The following is a 10,970-nucleotide window of genomic DNA, read 5'->3' on the forward strand; positions in this document are numbered from 1 at the left end:
GTTTTGGGGGTCTCTGGGAGCTTTCGTGCCCTTTCCCCCCAAGCCCTCTCAACCCCCAGGCTTGGTTCAGGGCTGGATTCCCGCGCTCCCGCCCCTCCCGTCCCCACTCGCAGTGCTGCCACGACTCTCCCGCCTGACCCTTCAGCCGCCCAGCTGACAAAGGGGCCAGGGGAGCCTGGGGCGGGGGCGCCCTGCCCAGGGAAGCACTCACACAGGCTAGCACCCCAGGATCTCAACGGGCCCAGTGAGAGCTCTTCTTAGGAACAGAAATAAGGACAACCCAGGGCTCCATGGTGGTTTTCTATACACCTTCCAGTAGGCAATCGGTCTACAACTTCCCCTTCCTCTTCCGTTTAGAATGGATGCTCCCCCAAGCGACCCGAACGGGATCTCAGAGACAAGTCCTTGGGAAATTACCATAAAAACACTCGTAACTGGGTTTAGAATATGATTCAATGGTGCAGAGCTTGTCTAGTGGGTTAGATTCTCAGCACTACACACACTACACACACACACACACACACACACACGACAGCTGTTGACAATCAAAGCCTTGTTACATGAAATCACCCTGCAAAGAAGTTTACACCCCCTCAGTTGAGCCTCCCAATAGCTTTATCAGAAAGATACGATTGGCCTCGCTTTACCCATGAGGAAACTGAGGCACGGAGTTTACACTGCTCGTAAACTGAAATAATCAGAAGGTCAGTCCCGCCTGGCGGTGCATAGTCAAGAAATGGTGCTGGGTAAGCTATCTTCCGTTTCGTTACCATTTTTGTCTTTTTTTTTTTTTTTTTTAAAAAGGGAATATAGAAAGAAGGACAGATGGGGAGGAGAGACACAAAATGGATACCATGGCAATGATAAGGTGAGTGAAGAGGTGCGATGGTGGGTCCCGGCACCTGTGGAAGGCAGAAGGAAGGTGGGCGGGTGAGTGTACTCAGATGGGAAGTCGTCAGCCTAAACCATCTCTATTAAAACCAGGGCATTAAGGGTAAAATAGAAGGTAGAAACTGAAAGAGATTTACACACACACACACACACACACACACACACTCATCGTGGTCCCCTCCCCCCTCAGAAGCCATTGTCATTCCCATTACTCCATCCATTTTCCCACAGACACATCCTCTTGGGGATATTGTCCAGGAGCTCTATGGGAAAAGCAAGTACTCAATGAATTCTCAATGCGCAGCCTACTGGTTGCAGGGCGATGGAGGCCCTGGGGTAGCCACCCTTAGGTTGGGTAGGTCATTAGCAGGGCAATGCCCAGCTATGACACTCCCCTGTCCCCCAGGCCCTAGGGTTATGCCCATTTCCGGTGTGGGTTTCAGGAAGGAGAACAGCCAGGTGTGTGTGTGTGTGTGTGTGTGTGTGTGTGTGTGTAAAGAGAGGAGGAGGAAGAGGAGGAGGAGGAGGAAGAGGAGGAGGAGGAGGAGGAGGAGGAGTAGAGAGAGTGAGAGAGAATTACCAAGTGTATCACCTAGGCCTAGGCCCGGGGCCTTCTAGGCAGTAGAGTCCCCGCTTAAGCCTGTGGTGTCCATCTTCCAGGATCAACTGCATATACGGTGGGGGCTCGAGGACCCAGGCACCCCAAGAACTACCAACTCTGAGCTCCCTGCGCCCAGGAGGAGGAGCCTTTGGGGATGGCGCAGCGGGACTCCTCCCCGAGGGCTCCGTGGAGGGCAGCACGGGAAGGTTCCGGAACAACGAAGCTCAACGACGACAAGAGACAGCCTGGCCACCAGGCCGCTGTCTAACACCGTGATCTCAGGGAACCCTTTGGGCTGAGCTGGTGCGGGGGTGCCCCCCCCCCTGTCCCGGGAAGCTCAGATCTCACCCCATGTAGCCACTGCCTCCAGCCCGGTTACTGGAGTGTAGGAAACCTGAGAACGCGTAACCTGGAGCCCCACGCACCCCCAAACCACAAGCACAAGACAAGCCACAGCCTCCCGAACGGGGCGGGGGGGGGGGGGCGATCGGCAGCAGCGTCCCCGAATCTGCACGGGGAACCCAGAATTCTCGGGTGCGGGCCTCTGCGTTTCTGCATCCTGTGACCCCCCCCCCCACCCGTTCGGCCGTCACGCCGTCCCCCCTCCCCCGAGCGCCCCCACATCCACCCCGGCGCCCCTGCGGTCCGGAGCGCACAGAGCCAGCACCACCGAAGCCACACACGAGCGAGACCTTTAATTCTCCTTCCAACGACGTGGAAGCTACGCGTACAGTTCCTCAAGCTACGCGGCTTTTCCTCCTCCTTCCCCTTTCCCCCGTCCCGGAGGAACAGCGGAGATGGGGGGGGGGCCGGCGGGGGGGGGCTCCGGTGCCCGCAGGGATGGCCGGTGGCGCCCGGCGGCGAGGCGGGTGGCGGTGGGCGCGGCGGGCCCGGTTCGAGGCCGGCTCGGGGCCGGCTCTCCCGCTCCGCCCGGCCCGAGGACTGGGGAAGAGCGGCGGGGCGCGGGCGCGCGGGGCCGGGCGGGGCTGGGGGACCCGGCTCCGCGGGCCCCCTAGAGGGCCTGCCAGGGCTTGGCGATGGCCTGGATGTGCTCCTTGGCTTTGAGGCGCAGCGCCGCGATGCTGCTGTTCCGCGGATCCGCCTCCTCCAGCGGGAACTTGTCCCCGAAGCCCGGGGCGCACGGGTAGGCGGGGGGCGGCGGCCCCAGGGGCTGCAGGCCCGGGCCCAGCGGCGGGGAATTGAGGAAGGGCGGCGGGGGTGGCGGGGTGTAGCTGGCCGGCAGGCCCTGCGTCGGGGGCCCGAAGCCAGGCAGGCTCTGCAGGGCCGTGGCGCCCCCGCCGGGCAGCGGTGGACCGAGCCAGGACTCGAGCGGCAAGGCGCCCCCGGGGGGCCCGCCACCCCCGCCCGGGCCCGCCCCGAGGGGCGCCAGGGCCGCCGACGGCGGGGAGCGGTTGAAGGAGAGGAGGGGCGAGTCCTGCAGCTTCATGGACGACACCTCCAGCTTCTCCTGCCGCCGCCACTTGGCCCGTCGGTTCTGGAACCACACCTGTCGGTGGGGGAGGGGGGGAGGAAGCAGGCGGCCGTCGGGCTGCGGAGGAGCAGCGCGGCCTCGCCCCCCCCCACTCCAAATAAAACGGGGGGGGGGCCTCAGGTGCCCTCGGACTTCTCCCGCCTCTGACTTTGCTTCCTTCCTGCTTCTCTCTCGCCCACCCCGGGTTCCTCTGGGGCCTCCCCCTCTTTCCTGCCGGGTACCAGCCCAGTCCCCCCTCGAACCCCAGCTGATCTCACCCGGAGCCCTGGCTCTGAACACAAACGGAGTCAAGGCTGCACCTCGATCGCGGGGCCTGGGGACGTATCTCACCCGACCGCGGCCCCCCTCCCGGCCATCCCCCTCCGGCCCCCGCTTCCTCCCGGAGTGACCAGCCCGCCAGGACTTCGGTTTGGGCTCCGGCCTTCTGGGCTCCCCCTGGCCCTCTGTGATGGGCAGAAATCCTTGGCAACGTCTGAGGTTAAAAGGTAGCCCATGTCCCCAGATTCCTAGTTCTGAGAACCACATAGAAGCACGTGGGTTTATTTTGCCATGAGAATATTTCAGTTGCTCTCTTAATATATATATATAATATATATTAATATATATATTAATATATATTATATATAATATATAATATATATAAATATATATATTAATATATATTAATATATATATTACTTTTATTTAGTTGATTTCTACTTCATGGTTCTGATGTTTCTTTGCTTTTGGGGAGGGGGTGAAAGGGTCAGAGATCAGGACTCGAACTTGGTACCTGATACCTTTGCTTATTGGCTAGAATTCTATGGACTGAGCCCTGCCTCCAACCCCAAAGGGTTTTCTTTTTTTGACGTTTCTTATACATGGCATTCATGACACTTAAGTTTACTGTGTCTCCTTTTTAACTTTGTGGATTGAGTTTGGACACTCTCCCCAGCTTTTTTTTCTATAATGCAAGTCTATTTGAGCTCAGGACGTCACCTATTTCTTCCCCTGCATTCTCCACTACAGATTTGATTAAAAATCACCAGGCAAGTGGCAAGCAATCTTTCCTCCACCAATTTCCCCTTACAGAGAGAACCGAGAAAAAAAATCTTGAAAGCACTTTGGCCAAACTGATGACTGAGGAGGTGAAGGGAGGAGAAATGAATGTGCTATCCAAAAGGGATGGATGGAGAGAGAGAGACACACACACACACACACACAGAGAGAGAGAGAGAGAGAGAGAGAGAGAGAGAGAGAGAGAGAGAGAGAGAGAGAGAGAACAGATCCTTGATCCTTTGCCATCAAAGTTTTTACCATCACATTTTAGGAACCCAGCAGCCTGGAAATATCAGAGGTTTGTTTGTTGCCTCTGGTGCAGGGAGGGCTCTGGTCCCACCGTCTCCCTAATTCCCATTTTCAGCTAAGTCAAGTACCCACGGTCTCCTGTGAACGGGCTAGCTGGTGAATGCACTCCCTCCTGTGGCCCCTCCTGGCTTCCCACCCCATACCATATGCCGGCACCGCACCCCTCTCTACATTGGCATCTACTGGGCACGGTGCTAGCCCTGTGATCACAGAACACGAGTCAGCAACACTGTGTTCAAGTGTCTCCGAATTTAGAGCGGCCCAAACCCCAAACAGGGGAAGGGCAGGGGCGCGGTCAGAAGGGAGGCCCAGGTGGCACCGGTGTCCGAGGCTGTGGGGCGCGGGTTCTGCCGGGCACCAGACAGCTTTGCCTCTGCCCTGTCTGTCCCTCCCGTGCAGGATGTCTGTCCCTCCCGTTCAGGAAGGCAAGTGCTCCACTTGCCACCCCGCGGTGAAATCCTCATAGTTTTACTGCCCCAAATGAGCACGAATTGAACTCTCCTTGTCCGTTCTCTTGAATAACTTGGGAAACTAAGTTAATTTAGGGAACTTTAAAAAAAAAAAAAACACCACCAAACTATGACTTGGACTCATTATTTTCAACCCCTAACTTTTATTTTCAGACACAGCTTAAAGTACGCAAACACCTGTGTAGCCCACAATAATAACGAATAATAATCAATTACTTTTCTAGAAAAGTAATGTATTAGGCACACACGTAGAAAAAAGAAAAAAAAAAAAAAACCTTCCTAATTCCATTGCCTTCCCGGGGCTCTGCCATGTGTTCCCAGTCTCTCAGGCCTGTACTGTAAACTCTCCCCATTTGGAAATCGTCCCAGATTTTTCACAGATGACTAGCAAATATTTAAGGCTTTCAACTATTTTAACGATCGGGGATTAAAGATAATTCAGCTATAATTAAGGGCGAAAATCTCTTTACAATTAAAAAAAAGAAAGAAAGCGAGAGAGACCCTTGCGGCGGGAAGTTTGGTTGGAGGCACACCCGAGAAGGAAAAGTCAGTTTCTTAAACGAATCCACCAGCGTTTCAACTGCGAGGGACGAGGCCGGGTTGAGGGCTCTCCCTCTGGGGCCTGGGTCTTTCCTGTTCATTGCACCCCCAAATGCTGTCGGCCAGCCCCAACTTAACTTTTTAGTTAGTATAAACTGTAAACTGGACCATACTCTCCGAAGGGGGTGGGGGGGGGACGAGAAAGATGGGCGATCTTGGGGGGAAAGGGAGGAGTCCCGAGATGGCCAAGCAAGAGAAAAACATCCTCTTCTCCATGCATGGGCTCCAGGGGACTCGTTGGAGTCCCAGCCTTCCCGGGCCCCCTTACCTGGACGCGGACTTCGGGCAGGTTGACCTTGCCCGCCAGCTCCTCGCGGCTGTACACGTCGGGGTAGTGCGACTTCTCGAAGGCGCGCTCCAGCTCGTGCAGCTGGTACGTGGTGAACGTCGTGCGGTTCCGCCGGTGCTTCTTCTTGGGCTGCTCCTCCTCCGACGGCTTGGCCTCGCCCACCCCGGGGCCAACCTGCAGCCCTGGGCTCGGCCGGGCCTCTCCGGGCTCCTTGGGGCAGCAGGGGCGAGGGGCTGGGAGCGAGGAGGCCCCAGAGGGTGAGGGACGCACCCCGAAGTGGCCCGCTCCCAGCCCGCTCCGTCTCCCCGCGCTCCCACGCCAGCCCAGCTGGGAGAGAAAGTTGATCCGGGGTGGCCGCTCCGCGGGGTCCCCTGCGCCCCAGACAGATGCTCCCCCAAGGGAACCCTAATACAGACACGGCCCCCCCCCCCCAGTCCGGTAAGCGCCGCCGATGCTTTCCGTTAAGGAAAGGGGCGCCCCCCCCCCCCCCAGCGCGCACTCACCTTCGTAGTCGGAGCCGGGCGCCGGGGCGGGCGGTGGGGACAGCCCGGCGCCTCCCCCGGGCACCTTCGGACAGGCCGGCCGCCCCCCCAGCCGCCTCTCCCGCTCCTTGGCGCCCCGAGCCCCCCGCTCCGCGGGGAGGGCGCCGAGGAGGGCGTCGTCCTTGGTAAAGCCCAGGATGGCCTCGATGCTGTGGAGCCGCGAGCTGCTCCCGCCCGGGCTGCGGAGCAGGTGGCCGGCGAGCGAGAAGCTGCCGTCGGCCATGGCTGGCGCGCAGCCGGGCAGGTGCATGGGGGACGGGGCGCCGCGGCGCGGGGGGGCGCTTCGGAGACGGGGGGAGACACCCTCGAAGCCCAGGGTGCACTCCGGGGCCGAGAAACTTCTTCCCAAGTACACCGCCGCACCCCCGCACGGATCTAACCCAAGGTCAAACTCCGCAGACAATCCCCGCCCAGGCTGGCACTCTCGGGGTGCGCGGTCGCTCGGCCGGGTGCCAGGTCGGGTCCCCGCACGGAGCTGCTACTTCGGCTTGGGGCGTCACCAACTGGGACCCGAGCTCCCCGGGCGGAGCCCGCCGGCCCCGACCCCTCCTCTCTCCTGGGGGGGGGGGGATCCAGTTCCTTCTCCCGGCCCCTCCCCCTGCCCAGGGCGGGTTCTTGCCCCGCCCAGCCACGGCTCCCAACCCCGCCACCCCGAAGCCAGAACTGGGAACACCCCGCCCCCCCCCAACTTCTGGATCTGCGTCCCCCCGCCCCCTGTGAACGCCCGGAGCGCAGGCCGCGGGGGGCTCGGCAGGTCTGGGGTGCTCTCGCCCCCCCCCCCCCACCCCCGACCCCGGCCCCTCTTCTCCAGGAGGCTGACGATACCTCTTGGAAGCGTCTAGACCCACCCGGGGCTTTCCCGCCCTCGCGAGTGGGAAGGCAGCCCACGCTCCAAGCAGCCCGAAATCCCCCTCCTCCCGGGCTTGCCCGTGGGCTCCCCCCCCCCCCCCACGCGCAGCCTCCCGTCCAGACCGTCCCCTCCGCGGGCCTCGGGCTCCTTTTGTCTCTGTTCTTTTGTCACTGCTCCTGGTCCCCTCGGTCCGCCTCCCTCACTCCGGCCTGACCCGCAGGTCCCAGCCCGTGACCTCGAGCCCTGGAGACCCCCCCCCCCCGGACTGCGGGTGCCGTGGTGTGGCGTCCCTCCGCCCCCAAACGCATCCCCCCAAAGCTGGCCGGAAAGGACCTTCCTTCTGGGGGTTGGGGGGGGGAGCGGTCCGCGGCTGCCCAAGGGTTACTGTCCTAATCCGCTTGTGTTTCTCCCCCTGCGGGGCCCCTGGCGGCTTCCCTGACCCAGAGCGACTCAGAGGCGACGTGGAGGGATGATGGGCGAGGGCGAGTCTGTGTCTCTTCCTCATCTCAACTGTGAGGCCGGGACCCGAAGCGAGCACCTGGCCCTCCCCGGAGGGTTGGCCGGGAACGGGATGACAATGCGGTCCTGGATGTCTTAAGGATCCAGCCGGATCTAGAACAGTCTTCTGTTCTAGGACTCTGACCGCCCCCCCCCCCGTCGCAGCGACCCCTTCTCCATTGCGATCTTTATTTGCTTTCCAGAGCTGTTGTGGAAATCACACACGAAAGGCAAGCCCCCCCACCCCGCCCCCTCCAACTTGAGACATGTATCGACCAGTACGTGAGGCAACACGAGACAGAAACATCCTCCCGGGATGTGATCACACTAATAACTCCATTGAAAAATCAAACGGAGAACCAAGCGGAACTACTGCCTCAGAAAGTGTGAAGGAGAAGCCAAATGGATGGAAACGTTACTGTGTTCACGGTTCTTTGTATTCCTTCATGTCACCAGGTCACAGCTCTGGGAGGCAAGGGGGATAATCTGTCAGGTCGGGTTTGACAGAACAGGAAACTGAGGCCCGCTGGAGACAGCTACAGCAGGACCGGAACCCAGGCCAATTGCTTCATTTTTCCATGTTCTCCCATGGCAGCTCTAAATGATAGTTATAGCAGCCTGAAGGTCTCCTCCTCCTCCTCCTCCTCCTCCTCCTCCTCCTCCTCCTCCTCCTCCTCCTCCTCCTCCTCCTCCTCCTCCTCCTCCTCCTCCTCCTCCTCCTCCTCCTCTTCCTCCTTCTCCTCCTCCTCCTCCTCCTCCTCCTCCTCCTCCCCCTCTTCTTCCTCTCCTCCTCCTTCTCCTTCTACTCTTCTTTCCTTCTCCTCCTCCTCCTCCCTCTCCTTCATCCTTCCCCGAATTATCCCTGAATTCTGCATGTCAGAGGCTGAGGTATAGAGACTAGCCTTAGGCTCTAATGTCCACGGACACTTAAAAACTCTTGGGAGGTAGATGTAGACCAAATGCGTTATAGATTGTCCAGCACCCGAAAGTCTTCTGTACCTGCAACCTAGACCAAGTATCTGCCATGCCAAGGCCACCAGAAGGCAGTTATAGGGCATTTAATTGGCATTTGCTGTTTCCTTTCTGATGGCGAATGCTTTCTGTGTAAACTTCCCCAACACTTAATGGATCTATAATCACCCATCAACAGAAGTTGGCAGGGTTGTCTTAAGCTCCTCTTGCCTGCACAGGGCAGAAGGGTTTATGGCCTTGTTTTCTAAAGTTAATTCCCTCTGGACTGCCCAGTTCTCCCTAAAAGGTCCAGGTGAGGTGAGCTTTTCTTTAGCGTTTCTCGTAGAGAAAGGCAGAAAGACTTCCACAGCCACTAAGGAGGGCCGGTGGGGGCAGAGCTCCACTGGGCGAGCTGGGGCTGCCTTTGTGCAGGACACAAAGAGCCAGTCAGTACCATTGTGGGCACGGTGGAGGGTACTCCAAGCAATCAGTCGGGGGTCATTGTTAGGGGCTAATCTACATGTGTATTTCCCAAGAACTCAATTAGGGAAGATGAATGGAGCCGGCCATGTTCCTAATTCTTCCACTAGGGAGCTACATTTTTTCCATCAACCCTTGCTTCAGAGCCTGGCTTCTGAACTCCACCTCTGTTTAATTCATTAATTCATTAGATGGATCAAAGACAACTCCCTCCTCCAAGCCCCCCACCTGGGGCTGACCTTAGCCATAGACTGGGCTCCATTCAAGTTGGCATGGTTCACAGACATGAATTTCCAGAGGTGCCCAAGTCTGTAGTAGCTCTGTTACCTAGGATGTATACAGGACGTTGAATTTCTGGAAGGATGCTTGAAGGACAGGCTTCTCATTCTGTGGATGAAGAGAGGAGCTGGGTGCCAGCAGTAAGGCCATTTGGCCACAGTCTCTAGGAACTTCTCCACTCAGCACTGTCTACGGTTCGGGTGAATGATGTCTGCTTAAGGATTTATAGGATGTCACCTCCTCGTGTGTACAACAAATCCATTCATCTGCATGTAGATGGGTTTTAATCCCGGCCTATGTCTTATCATATCTAAGGACCATCTTGACCCGATATACCTGTATCCAGAAAGACAGCATCATTTATCAACCCAATGATTTTGTTCCTGAGCTTGTTCTGACAATCTCTCCAAGTCCATATAGCCTCCAGGGATTTTTTCTTAAGTAACTTGGCAGAGTTTTCAGGGCCTTTGGTAAGTGATGGGCATTGCTTCCTTTCTATCTATGAGTGTGTTGGGCCCAGCCCCTGCTGGCTTGTGAGAGCTGAAAGCTGACATTTTGTCCTCGCTCTGCATTCTGTGATTCATGCTGGTAGCTTGAAATGAGCCATAGTGGAAGTATTTTTTATCATAGACATCCACAAACACTAAAAAAAAAAAAAAAATCAAAACACAGCACCCCCCCATTCATGTTTTTTAAACATCTACTAGCATATCACTGCTCTTTTCTCATCGAAGAACGCAAGAAATGGAGTGACACAATTATCTCCGAATATGTCAATTAAAGGGAAATTTGGATTTCTGCCAAAGAAATGGACTTTTTTTTTTTTTTAGTTGTTAGGAGCAAAGCTATATTAAGATAATGCCTCTTTACTTGTTTTCTAATTAAACTAATTGAATTCAGAGTGCCCAGGAGAAGCACTAGAGACATTTATCTTGAGGGGATGATGGTCTTGAAGCTCCAAGAATCCTCTTAGGGAGCTAAGAAGGCAAAGCCGGGGACACCCATTTGCAGTAGCCTTGGCCCAACCCCCACTGGGGCTGCCTCTGCTCTGCTGCTCTCTCTTCTTTCTCCCTTCAAGGGGCTTGTTCTGTTCACAAGTTCCTAGTGACCGCCTGCACTCCAGCTTAACACACACAACCCATTCCTCCCAGTGGCGGTGGGCTTCTTCTTAAAACAAGAATCGAATGGACTCGATTTTATGACTTTTAATTTGAAGAGTGAAGAAAGATTCCAAAAGCCCTGACAAATTTGGTGGGAGCAAAGTAGAAATACAAACAGCTCCGTGTGGAATAGTAGAGCTAAAGTTGTACTGTTTTACCAAAGTATGCAGTCCTGTGACGCGAATGGACTCACACAGGCCTACATCTGCCAGTGCCATCCACTCCAGAATGGTTTCAATTGCCCAAACACCGGCCCATGAAGCAATGCCCCCTCCCTTCCTCTCACCCCACCCCGTGCCTGGCAATGACCATTCTACTTTCTGCCTCTAGGAGTTTGACTACTGTGAAGTATCTTATATGGGAGGAATGATATAGCATTTGTCCCTTCCAGTCGACATGCTGTCTTTAACATTTATCTATGTTTTAGCATGTGACAGAACTTTCTTCCTTTTTAAGGCTGAATAATATCCCATTGCTCATACATACTACATTCTGCTTTCATGTTTTCATCCTTGATGGA

General features: G+C 56.4%; 1 protein-coding gene across 1 annotated transcript; it reads right to left on the reverse strand.

Annotated features, from left to right (window-relative positions):
* Positions 1–2,504: 2,504 nt before the first annotated feature.
* Positions 2,505–6,482, reverse strand: Rax (retina and anterior neural fold homeobox). Its single transcript, XM_048363639.1, has 3 exons — positions 6,194–6,482; positions 5,670–5,923; positions 2,505–2,999 (listed from the first exon to the last, which is right to left on the reverse strand). Exons 1-3 carry the CDS (start codon positions 6,480–6,482, stop codon positions 2,505–2,507), a joined length of 1,038 nt encoding a protein of 345 aa, XP_048219596.1.
* Positions 6,483–10,970: the final 4,488 nt, after the last annotated feature.

This window comes from Perognathus longimembris, chromosome 15 (genome assembly GCF_023159225.1).
Source record: "Perognathus longimembris pacificus isolate PPM17 chromosome 15, ASM2315922v1, whole genome shotgun sequence".
Classification (NCBI taxonomy): Eukaryota; Metazoa; Chordata; class Mammalia; order Rodentia; family Heteromyidae; genus Perognathus; species Perognathus longimembris.

Excerpts from the sequence above, each read along its gene's own strand:
- Rax (XM_048363639.1), bottom strand. The coding sequence starts at position 6,482 with ATGCACCTGCCCGGCTGCGCGCCAGCCATGGCCGACGGCAGCTTCTCG. Across the intron at positions 5,924-6,193 it reads GCCCGGCTCCGACTACGAAG|CCCCTCGCCCCTGCTGCCCC; the intron begins GTGAGTGCGCGC and ends CCTCGCTCCCAG. Across the intron at positions 3,000-5,669 it reads TGCCCGAAGTCCGCGTCCAG|GTGTGGTTCCAGAACCGACG; the intron begins GTAAGGGGGCCC and ends CCCCACCGACAG.